General features: G+C 46.4%; 1 protein-coding gene across 1 annotated transcript in view; it reads right to left on the bottom strand.

Annotated features, from left to right (window-relative positions):
* B3GNTL1 (UDP-GlcNAc:betaGal beta-1,3-N-acetylglucosaminyltransferase like 1) overlaps positions 1-26,452 on the bottom strand; it is a 192,121-nt gene that overhangs the window by 137,803 nt on the left and 27,866 nt on the right. Inside the window, 1 exon segment of the mRNA XM_040436051.1 lies at positions 9,873-9,938. Within this exon segment, the coding sequence (XP_040291985.1) occupies positions 9,873-9,938 (66 nt within the window).

Here is a 26,452-nt window from a genome sequence, read left to right as displayed (position 1 = left end):
AAAACCTTCTGCGTACTGCAAGCAACATCCAGGGAAATCCTGGATCTTTGCATTGTAAATGGACCTATGCTGAGATGTATTAAATCAAAAGGCACTGGAGGTCTAGTGCCTAGGATGGCACCTTGAGCTGCCATGTACTAGTGTGAAAAGTTATACATTTATATGTATGGATGTCAGGCCCAGGTGCCACATGAGTAGCTTAAGGCAAATACTGCCCTGCACCTACGGTGTGCCTTATAAAAAGGATAAAACAAACACAAAAGAACATTCTAGATATCAAGCTGAAAAAGCCTGCTGCAGACTACAAGAGAACTGGAACATGGGAGCTGTATTCTCAAGCAGGACTGTGATCCCAAACACAAGGCAAGATCAATTTAAGAGATTCGTTCTCACTAGGCCTGTTGTACAACATAAGTGATGGTAGACAGCAAAACAATCCAGCATAACAGGGAAACTCAGGTGAAACACCTGCTGCAGACTACAAGAGAACTAAAACATGGGAGATTTATTCTCCTTGCAAGGGTGGGACCACAAATACAAAATTAGATTGAGTTCAAATATTTGGTTCCGGTATCCTGCTACACAACATTAAACTAGGCGATGGTAGACAGCAAAACAGATGGGCGAAATATAGGAAAATGGTAAACCTGCTGCAGACTACAATAGAACTGGAACGTGGGAGATGTATTCTCAAGCAAGGCTGCAACCTCGAACATAAAGCAAGATCCATTTTAGAGATTCATTTCATTGATCAAGTTGCAAAACATAAAACTAAGTGATGGGCAGCACTGGGGGTCCTGGGTTTGATTACGACCTGTATGTTCGCCCTGTGTTTTTGGTTTCCTCCCACACTCCAAAGACCTACTGATAGGGAACTTAGATTGTGAGCCCCATTGGGGTCAGCTTGATGCTAATGTCTGTAAAGTGCTGAGGAATATAGTAGCGCTATATAAGTGCATAAAAGAAATAATAAAACAGATAAGCAGAATACAAGGAAATCCTGGAGAAAAACCTGCCGCTGAATACAAGAGAACTGGAACATGGGAGATGTATTATCAAGCAACTTCAAATATAAAGCGACATCATTTTAGAGATTCATTTAATTGATCCTGTTGTACAACATAAACCTAAGTGATGGTAGACAGTAAAACTAATAAGCAAAATACAAGTAAAACCTGCTGCAGACTACCAGTATCTTACAGGGAAATCCTGGAAGAAAACCTGCTGCGTACTGCAAGCAACATACAGGGAAATCCTGGGAGAAAACCTGCTACAGACTACAAGCAACATCCAGGGAAATCCTGGAGGAAAACCTGCAGCAGACTACAAGCAACTTACAGGGAAATCCTGGGAGAAAACCTGCTGCAGACTACAAGCAACTTACAGGGAAATCCTGGGAGAAAACATGCAGCAGACTACAAACAACATACAAGGAAATCCTGGGAGAAAACCTGCTGCAGACTACAAGCAACTTACAGGGAAATCCTGGAGGAAAACCTGCTGCAGACTACAAGCAACATACAAGGAAATCCTGGAAGAAAACCTGCTGCAGACTACAAGCAACATACAGGGAAATCCTAGGAGAAAACCTGCAGCAGACTACAAGCAACTTACAGGGAAATCCTGGAAGAAAACATGCAGCAGACTACAAGCAACTTACAGGGAAATCCTGGGAGAAAACCTGCTGCAGACTACCAGTATCTTACAAGGAAATCCTGGGAGAAAACCTGCTGCAGACCACAAGCAATATACAGGAAAATCCTGGAGGAAAACCTGCTGCAGACTACAAGCAACATACAGGAAAATCCTGGAGGAAAACCTGCTGCAGACTACAAGCAACATACAAGGAAATCCTGGAGGAAAACATGCTGCAGACTACAAGAAACTTATAGGGAAATCCTAAAGAAAAACCTGCTGCAGACTACAAGCAACATACAGGAAAATCCTGGAGGAAAACCTGCTGCAGACTACAAACAACATACAAGGAAATCCTGGAGGAAAACCTGCTGAAGACTACAAGCAACTTATAGGGAAATCCTAAAGAAAAATCTGCTACAGACTACAAGCAACATACAGGAAAATCCTGGAGGAAAACCTGCTGCAGACTACAAGCAACATACAGGAAAATCCTGGAGGAAAACCTGCTGCAGACTACAAGCAACATACAGGAAAATCCTGGAGGAAAACCTGCTGCAGACTACAAGCAACATACAGGAAAATCCTGGAGGAAAACCTGCTGCAGACTACAAGCAACATACAAGGAAATCCTGGAGGAAAACATGCTGCAGACTACAAGAAACTTATAGGGAAATCCTAAAGAAAAACCTGCTGCAGACTACAAGCAACTTACAGGAAAATCCTGGAAGAAAACCTGCTGCAGACTACAAGCAACTTACAGGGAAATCTTGGAAGAAAACCTGCAGCAGACTACAAGCAATATACAGGGAAATCCGGGAGGAAAACCTGCTGCAGACTACAAGCAACATACAAGGAAATCCTGGAGGAAAACCTGCTGCAGACTACAAGCAACTTACAGGGAAATCCTGGAAGAAAACCTGCTGCAGACTACAAGCAACTTACAGGGAAATCCTGGAAGAAAACCTGCTGCAGACTACAAGCAATATACAGGGAAATCCGGGAGGAAAACCTGCTGCAGAGTCCAGACTACAAGCAACATACAAGGAAATCCTGGAGGAAAACCTGCTGAAGACTACAAGCAACTTATAGGGAAATCCTAAAGAAAAATCTGCTACAGACTACAAGCAACATACAGGAAAATCCTGGAGGAAAACCTGCTGCAGACTACAAGCAACATACAGGAAAATCCTGGAGGAAAACCTGCTGCAGACTACAAGCAACATACAGGAAAATCCTGGAGGAAAACCTGCTGCAGACTACAAGCAACATACAGGAAAATCCTGGAGGAAAACCTGCTGCAGACTACAAGCAACATACAAGGAAATCCTGGAGGAAAACATGCTGCAGACTACAAGAAACTTATAGGGAAATCCTAAAGAAAAACCTGCTGCAGACTACAAGCAACTTACAGGAAAATCCTGGAGGAAAACCTGCTGCAGACTACAAGCAACTTACAGGGAAATCCTGGAGGAAAACCTGCTGCAGACTACAAGCAACTTACAGGGAAATCTTGGAAGAAAACCTGCAGCAGACTACAAGCAATATACAGGGAAATCCGGGAGGAAAACCTGCTGCAGACTACAAGCAACATACAAGGAAATCCTGGAGGAAAACCTGCTGCAGACTACAAGCAACTTACAGGGAAATCCTGGAAGAAAACCTGCTGCAGACTACAAGCAATATACAGGGAAATCCGGGAGGAAAACCTGCTGCAGAGTCCAGACTACAAGCAACATACAAGGAAATCCTGGAGGAAAACCTGCTGAAGACTACAAGAGAACTGGAACATGGAAGATGTTTTCTCCTTGAAGACTGTGACCCAAACTATAAAGCAAGATTGCTTTAAGAGTTTCTTTTTCACATGTTCTGTTGCAGAAGTGACCTGACTACAAGCGGCTGCACAGTAAAACTTCCCAAAGTATGGGAAGTTGTACTCAGCAATTTACCATACCTATCCAGAACCATTTCTAGGCCTCAGGATGAGAGAAGTAGTACTGTGCGGGAGACTCGTCACAGAAGAGACAGTCCAAACTTTCTCCAAAAGGGGAAGTCGTACTGTGCACCACATAGAAGTACATTTCAGGACTTGTACTGAGTAGTGGAAATCCCTCAGATCGCGCCCATGTTACATGACAATGCCGAATCCGCTGGACACTCTTTGATCCCCCGGAGAGAATGACTTCCCCTGGAAGCGTCCGGCACAGGGAGAGGAAGGGGAGACAGGGGGGCATATTTTCGTCTTAGCAGAATGTAAACAGAAGAAGGGCAGCGACTAATCTCATGGAGGGAGATCGAGGGATGTAGCAAAAGGCGTAACCGCAACACCTTTCCTGTCAGCCCAGAGATGAGCCGAAAATCTGGATCTGCGACAAGAAAAACATGAAGACCGCTATTCTCAAGTCTCCGGGTGAAGAGATGATTCCTTGGGAGGGGAAATCCCGCAAAAACAAACACAAACCTCCTTCATCTAATCGGGCCTGGGCCATGCAAGATGTCCCCTGCACGCAAACCAATTTACTTTAAAAAACTTCCATCGGTTCCTAATTTCTCTCCATAGTCCCTGTTGAACGCCAAGATCAATACACTCTTGGGGGTCATAACCCCCTTGGTTTTGGGGTGTCCACTATCCATCAGAACATGTCATGGTGGTGGGTGGCCTGATCTATCAAGGATCTTCTCATCAGTGGGGACAAAGAAAATTAAAAACGTGAAAACTGATTTCTAGAATCGTATTCCTAGGCTAAGATACGAAACAATTGAAGATACAGGCCCGAAGCCTGAGGCTGCACTACTCAGAGGTCCCGATGACAATATGTCCCCTTCTAAGTCAGGTCAAGAGCAGTAGACATTGACGGAGATGGTGACCTGGATCCACACCAGGTGCCTGTTGTCGTCAGACTCTCAGTACTGCAGCCTCAGGCTTTGGCCCCAATTGCCGACAATTGTCAGAATGTTATCGCCTGCACGTGTCACATATCACATGTCGTTCTTTACACCGCGCTGCGTGCTCTACAGCTGTAATTACACACAAATTTGTGCTACACCCAGGGCGCTACTCCCCAGGAGGAGTCTCATCATCCACTACAGGACGGAATCCACAACATTATTGTGTGACGTGCGTCACACAAAGCAATAACCAACACCACAAAAAGGTAAAAGAGTAATTCCACCTTAAAGGGCAAGTACCTTACTTCTACCCCCAGTAAAACGGAGCCAGGAGGTATCCCCGCTAAACGACCCTCTAATGCCGCTCCCATCTGTGAGCTATCTCAGCCACACTGAAGAGCCAAGAGAGGTCAAATGACTGAGTACCTCCTTAAAGGGGTTGTATAGGGTGAGAGAAACAATTCCAGAAACAGCACCACACCTGCCCATAGGTTGTGTCTGGTATTACAGCTCAGCTCCACCAAAGAGGATGGACGGGTCTGGCAATTTGTTAGAGAGCAGCCATGTTTTTCTCCTCCTGGACAGAGTCTAAGAGGCGGGGCTGTCACTGCTTCGAGCTTCATGACTGACGCTCAGAAGGACATAAGTCAGACCTGTCTCTTCCTGTCATTGTAAGCCCAGGAAAAATGGGGGGCGGAGCCTATTGGCGCCATTTTGTAATCTTTTCACAACTCGTTCCCTAAACCTCCTGACCACCTAAAACCGAAGCGACAGGTCTGCAGTGTAAACACGAGGGCATGCCCGGCCAGCCATTGTATTTATTCCAGACAGCGGCAGCGGCCGAGGCTTGTGTCATGTTCACCATCTGTAGGCCTCGCTCACCGACGCTCTCTAAAAGTAAAACTTTCATCACTGCCCACAGCAACCAATCACAGCTCAGCTTTCATTTTACTACAGCAGTTTCAGAACTGAAAACTGCGTTCTGATTGGTTGACAGCTCAGCTTTCATTTTACCACAGCAGTTTAGAAATAAAAGCTGCGTTCTGATTGGTTGACAGCTCAGCTTTCGTTTTACCACAGCAGTTTAGAAATAAAAGCTGCGTTTTGATTGGTTGACACCTCAGCTTTCGTTTTACCACAGCAGTTTAAGTAATGAAAGCTGTGTTCTTATTGGTTGCTATGGGCAACCAAAGGAGTTTTGATAAAAGAGGCCCTTCATAGGCGTGTAGGCAATGTTCATTTGGAATGAGAGGATAAGAAAAACACCAGCAAGATATTTAAAGGGGTTCTCCAGATGGGATCAGTTAGCTGCCCATGTGCAGCGCTTTCATTTATTAATATGGAAGCTATTCAGATTTGGTCACCGAAAGCCATGACGGCACAAGTACCGGCCGTGTGTATCCGCATGTGCTGGATTGATTAATAATGTCTGTTGCATAGGGACAGGAGAGGCTGCAATCGACTCTTACAATGGATTGGTCATGTCTGTTCTGTGCCCCCTCTGCACAATCGATTTGTAATGTCTGCTCTGAGCGATTGGTATACGTTGGCCACAATTTTTTGCTCCTTTATAGGGGTGATTCGTGATGTCTGTCCTATACGAAGGCGTATTATATTATACAAAGCCTCAGCTGCTGCACAACCTCTTTTAAAGGAAGAGGGGGAAATGTATGATCCCATACGTGAATCTTTTTCTACAGAAGGGGCGGCAGATAATCGGGTGGTGGCATAATTTCACGAATACCAATTCAATGACAGCGCTTCCTATGAAGGGTTAAAAACGCCGCAATCCAATTAGGGGCTGATTCCCACGCACAGGATCCCCACTTGCCAAGATTCCTACAGTGTAATTAGAGGCCGAGCAGCAAATTAACTTTTGTGCTGTATCCAAACGGCATTGTGAAGCGCTCAGGGCTCGGAATTAGCCTCCCGTGACAAGACGACCGTACATAGGGGACGCCACAGGAACACCACCGTACAGAGAGGGCTAGAGAGACAGCACGCAACAGTGAGAGTGCCATACAGAGAGAGAGAACAAGACAAAAGAGAGAGTGCAACAGAGAGCAAGTGGGAAGAGAAAGAAAGCGAGCAAAGGAAAGGACAAGTGCAACACAGAACAGGTGAAGAGGGAGAGCGAGCAACAGGGAGAAAGGGAGAGTGCAACAGAAAAAGAGAAAGAAAGCGAGCAACAGGGAGAAAGGGAGAGTGCAACAGAAAAAGAGAAAGAAAGCGAGCAACAGGGAGAAAGGGAGAGTGCAACAGAAAAAGAGAGAAAGCGAGCAACAGGGAGAAAGGGAGAGTGCAACAGAAAAAGAGAAAGAAAGCGAGCAACAGGGAGAAAGGGAGAGTGCAACAGAAAAAGAGAGAAAGCGAGCAACAGGGAGAAAGGGAGAGTGCAACAGAAATAGAGAGAAAGCGAGCAACAGGGAGAAAGGGAGAGTGCAACAGAAAAAGAGGGAGAGCGAGCAACAGGGAGAAAGAGAGAGTGCAAGAAAAAGGGAGAGAGCGAGCAAAAGAGAGAGTGCAAGAGAGAGGGAGAGAGGGAGAGCAAGCAACAGGGAGAGAGGGAGAGTGCAAAAGAAAAAGAGGAAGAGCGACCAACAGGGAGAAAGGGAGAGTGCAACAGAAAAAGAGAGAAAGCGAGCAACAGGGAGAAAGGGAGAGTGCAACAGAAAAAGAGAGAAAGCGAGCAACAGGGAGAAAGGGAGAGTGCAACAGAAAAAGAGAGAAAGTGAGCAACAGGGAGAGAGGGAGAGCGAGCAACAGGGAGAAAGGGAGAGTGCAACAGAGAAAGAGGGAGAGGAAGAAACAGGGAGAAAGGGAGAGTGCCATAGAGGGAGAGTAGGAGAGTGCAAGAGAGAAGGAGGGAGAGTGCGCAACAGAGAGAAAGGGGAGTGCAACAGAGAGAGGGAGAGCGAGCAATAATGAAGAGTGCACAATAAACAGGAAGAGCAAACAATATACAGGGAGAGCGAGCAAGAGAGCATGCAATAGAGAAAGAGGGAATAAACGGGGGCATGCAATAAACAGGGAGAGTGTGCAACAGAGAAAGAGGGAGCGCAAGAGAGGGAAAACAAGCAAAAGTGGGAGAGCGTGTAATAAGGGAAAAGAACGTGCAGTAGGGAAAGAGTAAGGGGGCATGCAACAGCGAGAGAGGCACCGAGCGTGCAACAGAAAGAGTGATTGCGTAACAGACACAGCAAACAAGCAGCAATAAGAGCAAGCACACAATAAAGAGAGCGAGCATGTAACAGGCAGATAATAAGCCTGCAACACAGAGACAGCAAGGACATGAAAGACAGCATAACCGAGCAATGAAGAGTGAGCGCACAACAGAGTGGACAACTGAGCAAGGGAGAGAGAGAGCATGTATGCGACAGAGAGCAAGTGCACAAGTCAAAGAGGAAGCGATCAACACTATGAACGAGCGCAAAACACAGACAAAGCAAGTGAAGAACTATCTCTGGGTCAATAAAAAGTGAAATCTCCATGTTAACACACAGGGTGGAGACAACGCACATCTAAGACTTAGGCCCCCTGCACACGAACGTGTGCACCCCGTGGTCGTGCTGCGGCCCGCAAAATGCGGGCCGCAATGCACGAACACAGTCCGTGGGGCAGCGGATCGCGGACCCATTCATTTTAATGGGTCCGCGATCCGGCCGTTCCGCAAAAAGATAGGACATGTTCTATCTTTTTGCGGAACGGAAGTACGGGACGAAACCCCACGGAAGAACTCCGTAGTGCTTCCGTAGGGTTCCGTTCCGTGCTTCCGTTCCGCACCTCCGGATTTGCGGACCGCAAATACGGCTTGCAATACGGCAACGGGAAGCACACGTTCGTGTGCAGGGGGCCTTACACTGAGAGTTACATCCATGCAGTCCCATTTCCTTTTGCCCTGCCTTGGTTAAGTGTGAGTCTTCACTGTAGTTTAGCCATTCTATTCATGAACCAGGAGGCTCAGGATGAACAGATCTATGGCTTTTGCCAAGAAAGCAGTGCTCTTGACTCTGCGCTACAGGGCACAGAAACATGGTGAGGGCGTTCCCCGGCAGAAGATACAGCAGTGGGCAACCGCCATGACGCAGTGGTTGTGCGTGGTTATATAACCAGTGCCGTCAATCGTCTGCGGCGTCTTTTGCTCCCAATATCTGATGACACAGTCCAATCAGTGACGAGCCCTCATACAGAACGCAGCGAAGCGTGGAAAGAAGAGAGGACAATGGCAGCAGAGATGCGGGTGCCTCCAAAACTGACTCAACCACATTCATTGCAGCTGATTAACCCCTGCAGTGCCACTTGTAGTGGAGATACCAGGATGACTACCATCATTAGTGGATATTCCCAAGATCATATGAACCCAAAACAAAGAGGAGATGCCACCCAGGTTACCACAGACTGCTTTTCTGTATGTGTCAGTCTTCACTGCAGTTCTGGCATTCTACTCCTGTATCGGGATGAACACAGACCTACAGAACTGGGGTCTTAATGAGGCTCTGAAATGAAGAATTTGATGGGTGTCTGTCCTCAGCCAAAGATAAATTTCCCAGCTATTCTCTCGCTGCCAAGCTGCGGTGGTCAGAGCGGAGTAACGCTCACGTCATGCAGTGCGACCACGCGCCATACCAAAGTGCTGGGAAACAGGCGCAGTATAAACAGTGGTTCCTGCGTGGGCGCGGGAAAAAACCAACATAGCCAAATCCGACTTCTTTACTCTATGATAACGCACGCGGACAGGCCAATCGAGGTGTGCGGAAAGCCGGTTACTGCAGCCATGAGCGGTTGTCTGCGGTGGACCCTATAGCGTAGATTACAAAGGTGAAAAACGCTTTTTAATATCTTACTTCTAGGCCAAGATCTGACCAATTGAAGTTACAGGCCTGAAGCCTGAGGCTGCACTACTGAGACAGTCTGACAATACGTCCTGATTTCTGTCAGACGCCATGGAGGTTTTGTTTGAGTCCACCTGAAGATCTACCTGCTGTCTACACGTGGTCATGGCGCTGGCGCGGCGTCTGGAGAGCTGAGGGTTGTGGGTAATTGCTTTTGCGGCCGATTTCACTTGTGAAGCCAACACAAAAATAACCCTGCGCCCTCTCTGTTCTCCGTCCAACCGGCACGGACTATGTCTGCGGGGTCAGGAATGCGGCGAGGCACCTCCTGCGCTGCACCTTGATGGAATGCGGACATTCAGGGCCTGTAAGTGAGCGGCTGCCCCCCACAGATGTTAGATACCGGACCAAACGTGTTCTGTCCCATTATAATGGGCGCAGAACACGCCGGTAACTATGGCAACTGGTACCATCAGAAAGCAAAAGAGCAAAGAGACTCCATATGGGAATACTCACAGTGTCCGGCAAGCGCTGCGCTGCCTCATACTGCAGCCGGACTCTTAATGGCATCATGACGTCATCCTGCAGGAAGAGAGAGAGATGTGATGTCATCAGTCACACGAGGAATGTTATACATTATATTACTTCATGATATATTATCTATGTTAGGCTACTTTCACACTTGCGGTAGCCTTTTGTGGCAGGATCCATGCTACCGCAAGTCCACCGTGCCGCCAGAAGTCCGCTTCGGCCCAATTCACTATAATGGGGACGGGCCCGGAGAGGCGGCCGGACAAAAAGCCGCAGCGTGCTGTCGTTTTATTCCAGCCACCTGTCGGCATGTTTGCTGTGCTGCAGCCGCATCTCCAGCCCGTCCCCATTATAGTGAATGAGGCCAGAGCGGACTTCCGGCAGCACCGTGGACTTGCGGTAGCACGATGCGGCAGGCTGTTCTCCCGCCGGAAAAGGCTACCGCAAGTGTGAAAGTAGCCTTATATATTATATTACCTATCATTGATATATTATTATACTAGCAGAAGGACCGAGCTTCGCACGGGTATATTTCATCTATTTAATTTAATGTTTGTGTGTGTCGTTAAAAAATATCGAAAGTCCCCCATAACAGTGACCTCCACAGTCCCCCATCCTTTAACACTGATCCCCCCCACAGTGCCCCGCCACTTTAAAATGAGACCTTCACAGCAGCCCGCCCCTTTAACAGTGAGTTTCACAGCACCCCACTCCCTTGACAGTGACCTCCTTAGGGGCCCGCCCCCTTAACAGTGACCTCCACAGAACCCCGCTGCCTTAACAGTGACCTCACAGTGCCCGCCCCCTTAACAGTGACCTCCACAGCACCCTGCCCCTTTAGTGTTGAATCTATTGCACCCTGCCCCTTTAATGCTAGGGCTACACGACGACATGTGTTGCGCGACATTTTGTCTCAACAATTTTTATAATGATAGGCTATTGTGTCGCACTGTGACATGCTGCGACTGCGACAAGATGGATTTTTCTGCGACTTTCGCATCGCAGTATGTCACATGTCATAGTGCAACACCATAGACTATCATTATAAAAATTGTTGCGCGACACATGTAGCAGTGTAGTTGTGCCATATGTTCCGTGCGACTTATTGTCGTCCTGTAGCCCTAGCCTAAAGCTGACCTACAGCAGTGAAGAAAAATGGCTGGGTTGTTATTGAAACCAGGAGTAAAACTGTGTGTATGTGGAGACTAAGGCCTCTTTCACACGGGCGAGTATTCCGCGCGGATGCAATGCGTGAGTTGAACGCATTGCACCCGCACTGAATACCGACCCATTCATTTCTATGGGGCTGTTCACATGAGCTGTGATTTTCACGCATCACTTGTGCGTTGCGTGAAAATCGCAGCATGCTCCATATTCTGCGTTTTTCACGCAACGCAGGCCCCATAGAAGTGAATGGGGTTGCGTGGAAATCGCAAGCATCCGCAAGCAAGTGCGGATGCGGTGCGATTTTCACGCATGGTTGCTAGGTGACAGTCTATAAACTGTATTATTTTCCCTTATAACATGGTTATAAGGGAAAATAATAGCATTCTGAATACAGAATGCTTAGTAGGTGATCAATTGAGGGTTAAAAAAAATAAAAAAATGAACTCACCTTCTCCTCTTGTTCGCGTAGTTCCCGGTCTCTTCTTTACTTCTTAAAAGATTAACTATCGGCTAGGACCTGTGGTGACGTCAGATCACATGCTCCAATCACATGGTCCATCACCACAGTGATGGACCATGTGATTGGAGCATGTGATCTGACGTCACCAAAGGTCCTTTAGCCCACAGCTCATCATTAAAGAAGTAAAGAAGAGACCGGGAACTACGCGATCAAGAGGAGAAGGTGAGTTCATTTTTTATATTTTTTTAACCCTCAATTGATCACCTACTAAGCATTCTGTATTCAGAATGCTATTATTTTCCCTTATAACCATGTTATAAGGGAAAATAATAACATCTACACAACACCTAACCCAAGCCCAAACTTCTGTGAAGAAGTTCGGGGTTTGGGTACCAAACATACGTGATTTTTCTCACGCGAGTGCAAAACGTATTACAATGTTTTGCACTCGCACGGAAAAATCGCGGGTGTTCCCGCAACGCCCGTGTGAAAGAGGCCTAAGGGCCTGCGAGCTTCTATTGGCTGATAAGGGACATGTGATCGTGTGTGTATGGCAGTTGGGATATGAAGAGAAAGACTTGCAGGCTTGTATTGGCTAATGTAGGTAATTTTTTGGGAATATCGCAGGAATGGTACGTCCTAGAGAGCTGAGACCCGGTCTAAAACCTTCCCGGACTCCCGAAGTACCTGTGTTCCAAATTTGGCGAAGATCGGTCCAGTCGTTTGGTAGCGCATAAAGAACAGACAGACAGACGTAGGGACAGACAGAAACTCATTGTGTACTGGCATGTTACCGCCACAGTATTCTTTTCCAGATAGTAAGTGATATGTGTACCAAGTTTAGTAGAAATTGATCGATGAGTTTGGAGTTGCAGAGCAATATGTGTGTAGCAAAAACAGTTGGAGCGTACAAACTCCATGCAGCTGCTGTGTAGGGGCGTATAACCCCCACAAGATTTCTTTCCAGGTAGCAAGGGATGTGTATACCAAGTTTCGTTGAAATCGATAGTTGCGTTTTTGAGTGATCGCGGAACATACTTGCAAACACACATATATACGTTCAAAAGATGAGGCAGCACTCCAGAAGTAAAGTGAAAAAATTGATAAAGACTGCATTGAGCGGTTGAAAAGTTGCAGAGGGGTCAATAAAGGATCCATTATTTTTTCACTTTACTTCTAGAGTGCTGCCTCATCTTTTGAACGTATATCTATCTGTTAGCCGTTGAGCCTGCGGCTGGGAGGATTTGGCACCCATGCTATTGGACTAGTGCTGCTGTGTAATTTTTTGTTTGCTATATATATATATATATATATATATATATATATATATATATATATACACACATATACATACACACACTAGCAGAAGGACGGCTTCGCACGTGTATATTTAATCTACTTAATTTAAGGTTTGTGTGTGTCATTAAGATATCGACAGTATCCCCCATAACAGTGACCTCCACAGTGGCCTGCCCCTTAACAGTAACATCCACAGTGAACGCCCCTTTTACAGTGACCTACACAGTGCCTGCCCCTTTAAGGCTAGGGCTACACAACATTTTGACGCACAACAATTTTTATAATGATAGGCTAAGGTGTGGCAGTGCAACATGTGTTGTGAGACATATTGTCAAGCCTTAAACCTTCCTGGACACCTGATGTACCTGTGTGCCAAATTTGGTGAAGATCAGTTCAATCGTTTGGTCGCGCATAAAGAACAGACAGACAGACGTTGGGACAGACTGAAACTCATTCTTATATATATATATATATATACACAGTACAGACCAAAGGTTTGGACACACCTTCTCATTCAAAGAGTTTTCTTTATTTTCATGACTATGAAGGCATCAAAACTATGAATTAACACATGTGGAATTATATACATAACAAACAAGTGTGATACAACTGAAAATATGTCATATTCTAGGTTCTTCTTTTGCTTTGATTACTGCTTTGCACACTCTTGGCATTCTCTTGATGAGCTTCAAGAGGTAGTCCCCTGAAATGGTCTTCCAACAGTCTTGAAGGAGTTCCCAGAGATGCTTAGCACTTGTTGGCCCTTTTGCCTTCACTCTGCGGTCCAGCTCACCCCAAACCATCTCGATTGGGTTCAGGTCCGGTGACTGTGGAGGCCAGGTCATCTGGCGAAGCACCCCATCACTCTCCTTCATGGTCAAATAGCCCTTACTTTCAAAGTTTTCCCAATTTTTCGGCTGACTGACTGACCTTCATTTCTTAAAGTAATGATTGCCACTCGTTTTTCTTTACTTAGCTGCTTTTTTCTTGCCATAATACAAATTCTAACAGTCTATTCAGTAGGACTATCAGCTGTGTATCCACCTGACTTCTCCTCAACGCAACTGATGGTCCCAACCCCATTTATAAGGCAAGAAATCCCACTTATTAAACCTGACAGGGCACACCTGTGAAGTGAAAACCATTTCAGGGGACTACCTCTTGAAGCTCATCAAGAGAATGCCAAGAGTGTGCAAAGCAGTAATCAAAGCAAAAGGTGGCTACTTTGAAGAACCTACAATATGACATATTTTCAGTTGTTTCACACTTGTTTGTTATGTATATAATTCCACGTGTTAATTCATAGTTTTGATGCCTTCAGTGTGAATCCACAATTTTCATAGTCATGAACATAAAGAAAACTCTTTGAATGAGAAGGTGTGTCCAAACTTTTGGTCTGTACTGTGTAATATATATATATATATAAGACTAGAAGAAGGGGCAGGAATAGATGCGGACAGCATCTTCCGATCCGCGGCTCCGGAAAAAAATAGAACATGTCCTATTCTTGTCCACAATTGCGGACAAGAATAGGCAGTTCTATGGGGGTGCCGGCCGGGTGTATTGTGGATCCGCGGACGTGTGAATGGACCCTAAAACTTTCCCGGACACCTGATGTACCTGTGGGCATAAAGAACAGACAGACAGAAACTCATTTTTATATATATAAGAGATATAGATTACTACAGTATATTATCTATGTTATAGTGCCTACATTATATCTTACCTATGTTATATATTACCATATTTTTCTGACTATAAGACGCACCCAGGATTTTAAGGAGGAAGACCTCAGATCAGACCCCTAAGCTCCATCAGCCTCAGACTGGACCCCTCCATCAGACATTAAAATAAACTTACCTCTCCTGCTCCGGACGGCGCTGTGACTCAATCACCGCCCCCTGGTCTTATTCTTGCCAGTGCTGCACTATGACCTGACATCACACAGGTTATAGTACGTGCCTACGTCCTAATGCTGTACGCAGTCAGGACAGAGTGCAGAGAGGGAAGAAGACGATGGAGGGAGAGTACAGCCATCGCAGCGCTTCCTTCCCTGCTTCTCATGCCTCCTGCATGCTGATGACCACTTCCGTAATGGAAGCTGTCATTAGCATTCAGACTATAAGACACGTTGCCACTTTTGCGTCTTATAGTCCGAAAAATACAGGTATATTACTTATATTACCTATGTTATATTATTATATTACTATATTACTTAGGTAATATATAATGTAGGTAATATAACATATGTTATCTCTTATATATAAAAATGTTTCTGTCTGGACGTCTGTCTGTCTGTTCTTTATGCGCGACCAAACGACTGAACCGATCTTCACCAAATTTGGCACACAAGTACATCAGGTGTCCGGGAAGGTTTTAGACCGGGGTCTCAGCTCTCTAGGAAGTACCGTTTCTGAGATATTCCCAAAAAATTACCTGCATTAGCCAATACAAGCCTGCAAGTCTTTCTCTTCAAATCCCAACTGACATACACACAGTTTTACTCCAGGTTTCCATAACAACCCAGCCATTTTTCTTCACTGCTGTAGGTCAGCTTTAGGCTAGGGCTACAGGACGACAATAAGTCGCACGACGCATAGGGCACAATTACACTGCTACATGCATCCATTTTGGATGGATTATTTGTGACTGTTGTGTCGAAGCATGTAGCAGTGAAACTCCACAGCCTCTCATTATGAAAGTTGTTGAGACAAAATTTGCGTGACACAAAAGGGGCGGGCACTGTGGTGATCACTGTTAAAGGGGCGGGCACTGTGGAGGTCACTGTGAGATGGGTGGGTACTGTGGAGGTCACTGTCAAGGGGGTAGGGTGCTATGAAACTCACTGTTAAAGGGGCGTGCTGCTGTAAAGGTCAAAGTTAAGGGGATGGGCTGCTGCGGAGTCCCATTTTAAAGTGGCGGGGCACTGTGGGGGGGTCAGTGCTAAGGGATGGGGGACTGTGGAGTTCACTGTTAAAGGGGCGGGGTGCTGTAGAAGTTACTGTTATGGAGGATACGGTCGATATCTTTTAATGATACACACAAACATTAAATGAAATAGATGAAATATACCCGTGCGAAGCCGGGTCATTGTGCTAGTATTATTATACGATAGTTGTAATATTTTATTACCTATGCTACACAATATAATGTATGCTATATATACACACTATATTAGTTGTTTTATTATTATTTATACTACACACATTATTATATTACCTATGTTATATATTACATATGGCATCTGAGTGTTGTCGCCGATCACAGACAATGCCTCCAGGTGTCTGGAAAGCACCTGGTGGCCTGGGCGCCCGGTCAGCTTCTGAGCAGGAGCCATCTTTAAACCCTGGACATGTACGGACCTCGTCCTTAAGGGGTTATATTACCTACCGTATGTTATTATTTCACCTATGTTATAGCAATGTTGTATTATTATTATATTATCTATGTTATATTAATATGCTATAGCAATATATTACTATTACCTATTTTGTTTCTGTATTTTAACCAGGTTATTTTATAAGGTTAGGTTTCTATTCTTTTTTATGCTTTTCTATGAAGAGACCTTATTCTGTATGTATACCTTTTTTTTTCACACTGGCACCTATGGCAATATATTTGGCGCTGGATGCCAACACAGTACGTGGGAAAATCCTACTAATGTACACAGCACCTCTGACCAACAGGACCTGAACAGAGGCAGGTACGGCTGTAATAAAGCTGTAAATCCACTGACAGCAGAGTTACTACCTTATCTGCGGACGATAACCGGGTGAATGATTACATTTTACAGTGGCCAGCTGTAAAATCAGCTGTGAGCAGCAGCTCCACGTGACGCTTATCGCAGTCATTGTAACATTATAATACCCAGCCCTGGCACCACAGGTGTTATTACACATGTTCGGGGGGGCGTTCCCCCCACGCTGGATCGCAGCACAGAGGTGAATCTCATAGATAAGAAGCATGAAAATGCAGAAGTGACAGCGGTGATTTGAGGAAGTGGTTGTGGTGCCGCCTTGTGCCCTGACTTCCATGCGACCTTGTGCAGGTTTACTGCAGGCTGGTAAACTAGCAGTGCTGCTTCTCTTAAAGAGACAGCGCATCAATTTTAGAATGACATGCACATTTAAAGGGGAACTCCACTGGGCGGGGTACAGTGTTGCATGCCGGATTCTTTTGTATCCTGAACAGCCCATCAACAGATCCAACCCAAGGCCTCATGCATGTAACCATAACTGATAATACAGGGCCCCATGCGTTTGCAAAATCTCTGCTTGCTGTCCGTGAACGGATTCATTCACATTCAGAATATCTGAACAAGTCTTAATATTTCACAGCTGAGGGCATGTCACAACTCTGCTCAGTTCAGACGATCCTCTCCCAAGAGCATCAAGCGGCACACATCTGTCCTGACAGTTTGTTACAATGTATCGGCGCAGGTAAACTATATCCAAACTGTTTCGCTCGCAAAGGATTGCCTCAACTGGATACAACTGTAGCAAACCCTCAGCTGTCACGTGCAGAAAGCTCTGATCACATCTGCACCGTGGTGTCGGTTTAGACTTTAGGCTACGTCTACACGACAACATTTGTCGCGCGACATTTTGTTGCGACAATTTTTATGGTGTCGCACTGCAACATGCTGCGACGCAACAGTCGCAGAAAAATCCATCTCGAATGGATTTTCTGCGACTGTTGCGTCGCAGTCGCAGCATGTTGCATGTTGCAGTGCGACACCATAGACTGCCATTATAAAAATTGTCGCGCGACATTAGTTGCAGTGTAGTTGTGCCCTGTCGTGCGACGACAAATGTCGTCGTGTAGACGTAGCCTTAAACTGAGACGCAGCGCTTAACCCGATTCCGCCCCGATCCGCTGAGCTGAGCCTCCAACGAAGATGTGAACGAGGATGTTACCATTCACTGACAGCAAGCAGAAATCTTGAAAATGGTAAGACATTAAAACCTGAAGCTTTATTCACCCCAAACCCTAATTAATATGGCGCTGGTTCTATAGAGATTGGACGCAAAGTACTACGGGCAGACTAGGTTAGGCAGGTTTGACGTGGAGGACAGGAGTCGCGGTCTGGATCCGGACGTCCTCTGTTACTCCTCCGGTCACAGCTGACTTGTAAACTTTCACAACCACTTCACTTTCACCAAACTTCCTCAGCAAAAAAAACAACAAAAAAAACAATCTGCACGAGCAGAGCGGGAAGAGCAGCTGATATGGGGGAGGGGGGTACACGGACCATCCGATGACATCACAAACCACAAGGTGAAAGGTTAAGTGACTGCTCGGCGCTGCCGCAAATCCAGCAGATGACATTTCATCTGTGCAAGATTCCCACTGTTACCGATAGTGACTGCTCAATGGTAGGGAAAGCTGGGTGGAAACCATATGGCCGCCATTACTGTATCGGGGCAGACAATAACCCAGCCTTCCCAGACTCCTGCGGGAGGAATCCTCAGGAAGTGTTCAACGCCCTGCTCTTCTACTATGAAGATCTGCCATTCAGGACTCTAGTAAGGCCCCCTGCACACGAACGTGTGCGCCCCGTGGTCGTGCTGCGGGCCGCAATGCACGAACACAGTCCATGGGGCAGCCACAGCGGATCGCTGACCCATTCACTTGACATGTTCTATCTTTTTGCGGAACGGAAGTACGGGACGAAACCCCACGGAAGCACTCCGTAGTGCTTCCGTAGGGTTCCGTTCCGTGCTTCCGTTCCGTACCATTCCGCATCTCCGGATTTGCGGACCCATTCAAGTGAATGGGTCCGCATCAGTGATGCGGAATGCCCACGGAACGGCACCTGTGTATTGCGGGTCCGCAATACGGCAACGGGAAGCACACGTTCGTGTGCAGGGGGCCTAAAGCTGAGTGATCAGCCGAGGTGTGTACTATGAGGTTCTGCAGCAGCTGAGGTGTGCATTATGAGGTTCTCCAGCAGCTGAGGTGTGCATTATGAGGTTCTCCAGCAGCTGAGGTGTGTATTATGAGGTTCTCCAGCAGCTGAGGTGTGTATTATGAGGTTCTGCAGCAGCTGAGGTGTGCATTATGAGGTTCTGCAGCAGCTGAGGTGTGTATTATGAGGTTCTGCAGCAGCTCAGGTGTGTATTATGAGGTTCTGCAGCAGCTGAGGTGTGTATTATAAGGTTCTCCAGCAGCTGAGGTGTGTATTACAAGGTTCTGCAGCAGCTGAGGTGTGTATTATGAGGTTCTCCAGCATCTGAGGTGTGTGTTATAAGGTTCTTCAGCAGCTGAGGTATGTATTATGAGGTTCTGCAGAAGCTGAGGAGTGTATTATAAGGTTCCCCAGCAGCTGAGGTGTGTATTATGAGGTTCTCCAGCATCTGAGGTGTGTGTTATAAGGTTCTCCAGCAGCTGAGGTATGTATTATGAGGTTCTGCAGCAGCTGAGGTGTTTATTACAAGGTTCTCCAGCAGCTGAGGTGTGTATTACAAGGTTCTGCAGCAGCTGAGGTGTGTATTATGAGGTTCTCCAGCATCTGAGGTGTGTGTTATAAGGTTCTCCAGCAGCTGAGGTATGTATTATGAGGTTCTGCAGCAGCTGAGGTGTTTATTACAAGGTTCTCCAGCAGCTGAGGTGTGTATTACAAGGTTCTGCAGCAGCTGAGGTGTGTATTATGAGGTTCTCCAGCATCTGATGTGTGTGTTATAAGGTTCTCCAGCAGCTGAGGTATGTATTATGAGGTTCTCCAGCAGCTGAGGAGTGTATTATAAGGTTCTCCAGCAGCTGAGGAGTGTATTATAAGGTTCTCCAGCAGCTGAGGAGTGTATTACAAGGTTCTGCAGCAGCTGAGGTGTGTATTATAAGGTTCTCTAGAAGCTGAGGTAGGAGGTTCTGCAGCAGCTGAGGTGTGTATTATGAGGTTCTGCAGCAGCTGAGGTGTGTATTATGAGGTTCTGTAGCAGCTGAGGTATTATGAGGTTCTGCAGCAGCTGAGGTATTATGAGGTTCTGCAGCAGCTGAGGTGTGTATCATGAGGTTCTGCAGCAGCTGAGGTGTGTATTATAAGGTTCTCTAGCAGCTGAGGTATGAGGTTCTGCAGCAGCTGAGGTGTGTATTATGATGCTCTGCAGCAGCTGAGGTGTGTATTATGAGGTTCTGTAGCAGCTGAGGTATTATGAGGTTCTGTAGCAGCTGAGGTGTGTATTATGAGGTTCTGTAGCAGCTGAGGTGTGTATTATGAGGTTCTGCAGCAGCTGAGGTATTATGAGGTTCTGCACACCCAAGCCGAGTCCTGTAATCTGCAGCCTTGTACCTGTCTACGGTCTCAGTGACCTGTAATATGGTTATAATTTACGGCGGCAGGGCGTGTACACATTAACCACTGGATTTCTGATGACTGCGCATCTTGATGCAAATGGAAGAAATCACCCCGCGCCGTGACAACCACGTGGGCGGCTCGCCCAGACCCTTGACCAAAACGAGTTGTGTTGATGCAAACAGCAATCAAAACATTCCCCACCACACCTAAAGAATGAGGGGGGAAGATGGAGGACTTGGATGGCCGCATCCTCCGGGGGGGGCATGATGGAGCCAGTGAGTCACAGCCCTGGCTCGGGAGCGGTGGGACAGGGAAAGTAATGAACCTCCCGGCCCCAGGATTACTCCTCTGGATCAAATCTGCAGATGTCTGAAAATCTCTGAGTCACAGAACGAATCGGGAGGAAGAGGGGAAAGCAGCGAGTCATACAACCAAGAGAGGGCGGGCAGCCATGCAAGAGGGTCTCCTACTCTATCCAGTGCTGTACACACCATAACCTAAAGGGGAACTTCACCTTAGGGTGCATTCTTGCACGTCAGCAAAAATTCAGCCACTCAGATGTAAAATCACCATTTTCAACATCTCTGCTTGCTGTGAACAAGAACATTCTTGAGCCCATCCAGGAAGTCGATACTACCCACAATCTCTCTCCGGTCCTCATAGTCTGTTAGGCTCCATTCACACATCCGCAATTCCATTCCGCATTTTGCGGAACGGAATTGCGGACCCATACATCTCTATGGGGCCGCACGACGTGCGGCCCCGATCCGGAATTGCAGACCCGCACTTCCGGGTCCGCAATTCCGATCCTGAAAAAAATAGAACATGTCCTATTCTTGTCCGCAATAGAGGACAAGAATAGGCATATTCTCTTCCTGCCGGCGATGTGCGGTCCGCAAAATGCGGAACGCACATTGCCGCTGTCCGTGTTTTGCGGATCCGCAAAACACACACGGATGTGTGAATGGACCCTTACAATGCATCAGTGCAGGTAAAAAATGTATCAGTCTGGAGTGCAGAGGTTTGCATCACAAAGGATTGTGCACAGAGGTCAGCTGTGAAGAAATTAGGTCAGGACAGGTTCTCAGACCCAGCGTGCAACCCAAATTCCATCAGTCAAATTCCAACATTATTATTAAAGCGCTATTCATTCCATGGCACTAGGCAGAGGAGTAACGGGGGGGGGGGGGGGAGGTGGATTAGACGGGCAACAGAGTTAAGGATAAATTGGAGGGGTGTGAGAGTGCCAGATGGAAGGCCACAGAGAAGAATGTTGCAGTAGTCTAGGAGGGAGATGATGATGTACAAACATTGTTGTAGACTCCTGGTTGAGGAATGCGCGGATGCGAGAGGTATTTTTGAGTTTGAGGCGGCAGGTGGTGGAAAGGGCTTGGATGTGCGGTCGGAAGGAGAGGGCAGAATCAAAGGTCACTCCAAGGCAGCGGACTTGGTTGACCGGGGAGAGTGTGCAGCCATTGATCGTGATGGATAGGTCTGTTGGGGGGGGAAGGAGCAAGATGGGGGAAGGATGATAAATTCTGTTTTATCCATGTTGAGTTTTAGAAAGCGAGAGGAGAAGAAGGAGGATATAGAACAGGGCCCTCCAGCTGTTGCAAAACTACAACTCCCAGCATGCCCTAATAGCTGTAGGCTGTGCAGGCATGCTGGGAATTGTAGTTTTGCAACAGCTGGCAGGCCACCGGTTAGGCATCCCCGATATAGAAGATAGGCATTTGACTGTGCAGCCCGACAGCCATGAGGAGAGGGAATTTTAGAAGAACAGAGTCATGGCTTGCCAAGGACAATGTGAGATTATTGCAAGGAGGACACCAAGCAGAGGAGGAAAGGGCTAGACAAATCCCATACTGCAGAGAGCACCTGTCTGGCCAGGTCAGGGAGCCTCAATTACCAAAGCAGGATGTCCACCTGTCCCCTATGGGGAGGCCTTAAAATTCCTCAACCACTAACCCCTGGAGCATCGGGAGCAGACTGGAACTGTAAACAAGTCATTTGCGCCACACTTTCATCTAAGGGCCACAGACTGGATTTGGAAGTAGGGCCAAATGATGATCACAAAGACCCACGGACTGATGACTGAAGAAAAAAAGTGATATTACTGCAGATAGAATACCAGGCAGAGGTGGAAAGAAACAAAGCCCTTGATGCAGAGAGCACATGTCCACCCAGATCAGGAGGCCTCATTTACCAGTGAAGAGGAGGACCATCTGCCCTCTGTGAGGAGTTCCTCAGAAGTCCTCAGACTAGATTTATAACTAAACTATGGTCAACAAAATGATGGTCACAAAAGACCTACAGACCGATGGTAAATAAAAAGTAATATTACTACAAACAGAAAACCAGGTAGAGGAAGAAAGATTTAAAGAGGTTTTCCGAGATTTTCATACTGATGACCTGAGGATGGGTCATCAGTATAAAAATCTCAAAAAGACCCTTTTAAGCAAAACCTCTGCTACAGAGAGCACCTGTCCTGCCAGGTTGGATATAAACTAGAGGTCCACCTGTACTCTACTGGGGAATCTTGAGACTCCTCAACCATTAAACCTCTCAGCCCTGTAAACTGACTGGATTTATAAACAAGTAATTTGCTCCACACTCTCAACTAAGGCCAACAGATTGGATTTGGAACTTGAGCCAAATAATGGCCACAAAGACCTACAGACACCAGGCAGAGGTGGAAAGAAACAGAGAGCACCTTTCTGCCCAGGTCTGGAGGCCTCACTTACCAGCCATGTATAAACTAGAGGTCCACCTGTCCTGTATGGGAATGTCTTATGTATAAACTAGAGGTCCACCTATCCTGTATGGAAATGTCTTGAGACCCCTTAAATATTAAAGCACTTACAGCCAAGGTTGCTGATAGATGATTGTAAAGATGCTCCATGCGAACATTGAAGGATCATGAACTAGGTTTGGAACTATATGGTCACAAGGACCCATAGACCAATGGCTGGGGGAAAAAAGTGATCTTACTGCAGACAGGAAACCAGGCAAAAGAGGAAAGAGTAAGGCTGGGTTCAGACCTGAGCGTATTCGATATGCGCTTTTTACAGGCGTTTTTATCGGGCGTTTTTAATGGGCGGAAACAAGCAAACGCCCATTTAGGTGCATTCCCGCTGAAGTCTATGGTTGGGAACGAGTGACAATACGCCCCAAAGAAGCTCCTGTACTTCTTGAGGCATAGGGCGTTTTACATCGCGTTCGTACGCGCTGTAAAACGCTCAGGTGAGAACCATGCCCATTGGGAAACATTGGTTTTTGCCTGTTGAGCGTTTTACAGCGCGTAGGAACGCGCTGTAAAACGCTCAGGTGAGAACCATGCCCATAGGGAAACATTGGTTTTGCCTGTTGAGCGTTTTACAGCGCGTAGGAACGCGCTGTAAAACGCTCAGGTCTGAACCCAGCCTTAGTGAAGCCATTGCTGTAATGTGCACCAGTCCGGCCATGTCAAGCAGTCTTCTTTAACAGTAAGTTATAAACTAGAGATCCACCTGTGCTCTATAGGGGAACCTTGAGACTCCTCAAACATTAAACCCCTCAAAGCCATGGGAGCTGATTGGAATTTAAAATTAGTCATCCCCTCCACATTCTCATTAGAGAACCCCAGACTTGATTTGTAACTGGGGCCAAATATGTAAGCTCACAAAGATTCATAGACCAGTGGCTGAGCAGGAAAGAGTTAGCAAAGCCCTTGCTGCAGAGAGCACCTGTCTGGCCATGTTAAACCTATTTATCAGTCAGGTTTAACCTTTAGGTCCTCCTGGGAAATCATGAGACTGCTCAAACATTGACCCCCACAGAACTGTGAAGGATCTGGAATTGTGAGTAGGGTATCTGCTCCACACTTTCATCTAATGGCCATACATAGGATTCAGTACCAGTACCCAATTTGTATGGCCACAAAGAACCGTGAACCTACCTCCCGATTGAAAGAGTGAACATAGCTGCCGCTACGTGTCCAAATTGCACCTCTAGTCATCAATCACAATCGGTCTACAGGACAAACCCTCATAGTCAACTTTACCTTCATCAAAATTGTTACTGGTCCCTAATGGAATGACCAATTCTATACTAGCCCAGGTGACTGGCACTCTTCAAGATATACAAGTTTCATTTTATATTGTACCAACAATTACACAGAAAGACATCTAAGAACCCTTGGGAGGAACCTCTCACTTGGAATGAAAGAAGATTACGCATGACCTTGACTTATTCCATGAGGTTTTATGCAGCTGTCCTTGGGTGGGAAGTTCTGGAGTATGATCCAGCAAAACTTCTCAAGGGAGTATGATTCATGTACCTTACGTCGTGACTGGGGCTTTCCGTGGTAATCTAACTTAATTAGTAAAAAAAAAAAAATTGGTATAGGGACCAGAACTTCATATGACACCAGGGAGTTCATCATCCAATCCCCTATACAACACATAGGGTACTATCTAGTCACCCAACTGTCCTTCAAGGACAATTACTGTACAGTAATATTTATATGGCTTAGAATGAAAAATTATTTGGCTGCACTTCTAGCACACAAGGGATAAGCAGACCTCCAATGGACCTCAAGGAATTCAAAGGACCTTACTTAACCATGAAAATCACCTATGAACCACCAGAAGGGACTATAAGGTCCCCCCTCAAATAAATAACTACTGTTTACAAGACCAGCAACCACAAGCCCACCTCAAGTAGACCAAAAGAATCTAGCCATGCCTGGCTCCCAACTGGAACACCACAGACTACCTCACAAGACCACCTGGGATTACATAGTTTGTACAGAACCAACAAAGCCCCAGCTCCCCCAAAAAATACAGATTGAAAGCCTACCACTGGAGCACCAGGGACTACAAGGCCCATCATCAACTGGATCACTACTCTGGAGAGGCCCCCTTCCCAAGTAAAAACTGCAAATTACAGGACCCTCACTGGACCAACTGGAATTATAAAGTTCATACTGAACCACTAAAATTAACAAAGACCCAGCCCCCTAATGGAATAATACAGAGTGCATTGCTACCACTGAAGTACCTGGGAAAACAAGGACCCACTGGACCACCAAGGATTAAAAGACCTATACTGAACCCACAGAATTTCTATTCCCCAGCGCACAACTGAAAACTGGTCCTCACTAGACGACCAGGGATTACAAGGCTCATTATGAACCACCAGTACAAGGCTCCAGCCCCACAGTAGAACGCATATTGCAAGATTAGCAATGGAATACCTGGGAAAACACAAAACTCATACTGAATGACTACAATCTACAAGGCCCCAGACGCCAAGTGGAACACTAAAGGTACAAGACCCATGGCTGACCATCTAAGAACACACGGGATACGACTCAGCCCCCAGGGACACACCAACAACGTAATACTATCGATTACAAGTTCACAAAATGTACCGTCAAGGGAGGCAAGCATAATATTCAATGACCAATGACTTCAAAGCCCCTTCCACATTGGATCACTATCGATAAAAGTTCCTACTAAACCACCAAGGTCAACACTGACCAATGAATGACTACCAAGCTGCCACCGGCACTGGCACACTAAACATTACAAGGCCATTATTCAACCAATAAAGATGAAAGAGTTAACACTGATTTACCAAGGACTATGAAGACCCAGCCAAAGCGCTATACATTACCATGTTCCCACGAGACCGCCAATGTTCCCACGAGACCACAAGGTCAAGACTGGGTAATCAGCACCTACAATACCCCCAAATGAAACGCTACAGAATACAATACCCCTCGCACACCAATCCTACAGTTGATCTAGATGTTTTGGAAATGGTGGCTTCTAACAATGCAGTGTGTGATCCAACCATAAATATGAAATGAATATATCATCATCAGTGTCCTACAAGGTTGTCCATCCTGCACCTAAAGCGTGTGATGAGTGGGGGTCACCTAGAAATATCGCCAGGGTTACTTTTTCCTGTACAGAGGATATCATGTCAAATGACTGTTGCCTATCAATGGCAGCTCCCACAAGACTAGACCGGTGGGGTATGACGCAAACACGGACCCAGAGGAGCGGGGGCTGCTCCCAACTGACCTTCCTATGCAAAAGGTGGTTGTGCAGCCGTGCTGAGAACAGACAGGAGAACATCCAGGAAACGGCGGCCAATTAGGGTTTTCAAGGCTGTTGATAAAGGGGAATGTGAACGAACAAACGGTCTGGGTCACCGCAGCTTCTAATGGGATAACTCTCAAGGCTGAGATAGGAGCTCAACAGTCGTCTCACCAAACAAGTCCAACTATTGTCTAACCACTCCAAGACGTAACTGCCTAACTCCGGGAATCGGCTATCACTTATTTCACAGTAAAGG

This window comes from Bufo bufo, chromosome 6 (genome assembly GCF_905171765.1).
Source record: "Bufo bufo chromosome 6, aBufBuf1.1, whole genome shotgun sequence".
Taxonomy (NCBI): domain Eukaryota; kingdom Metazoa; phylum Chordata; class Amphibia; order Anura; family Bufonidae; genus Bufo; species Bufo bufo.
This window is presented reverse-complemented; position numbering and strand designations above follow the sequence as displayed.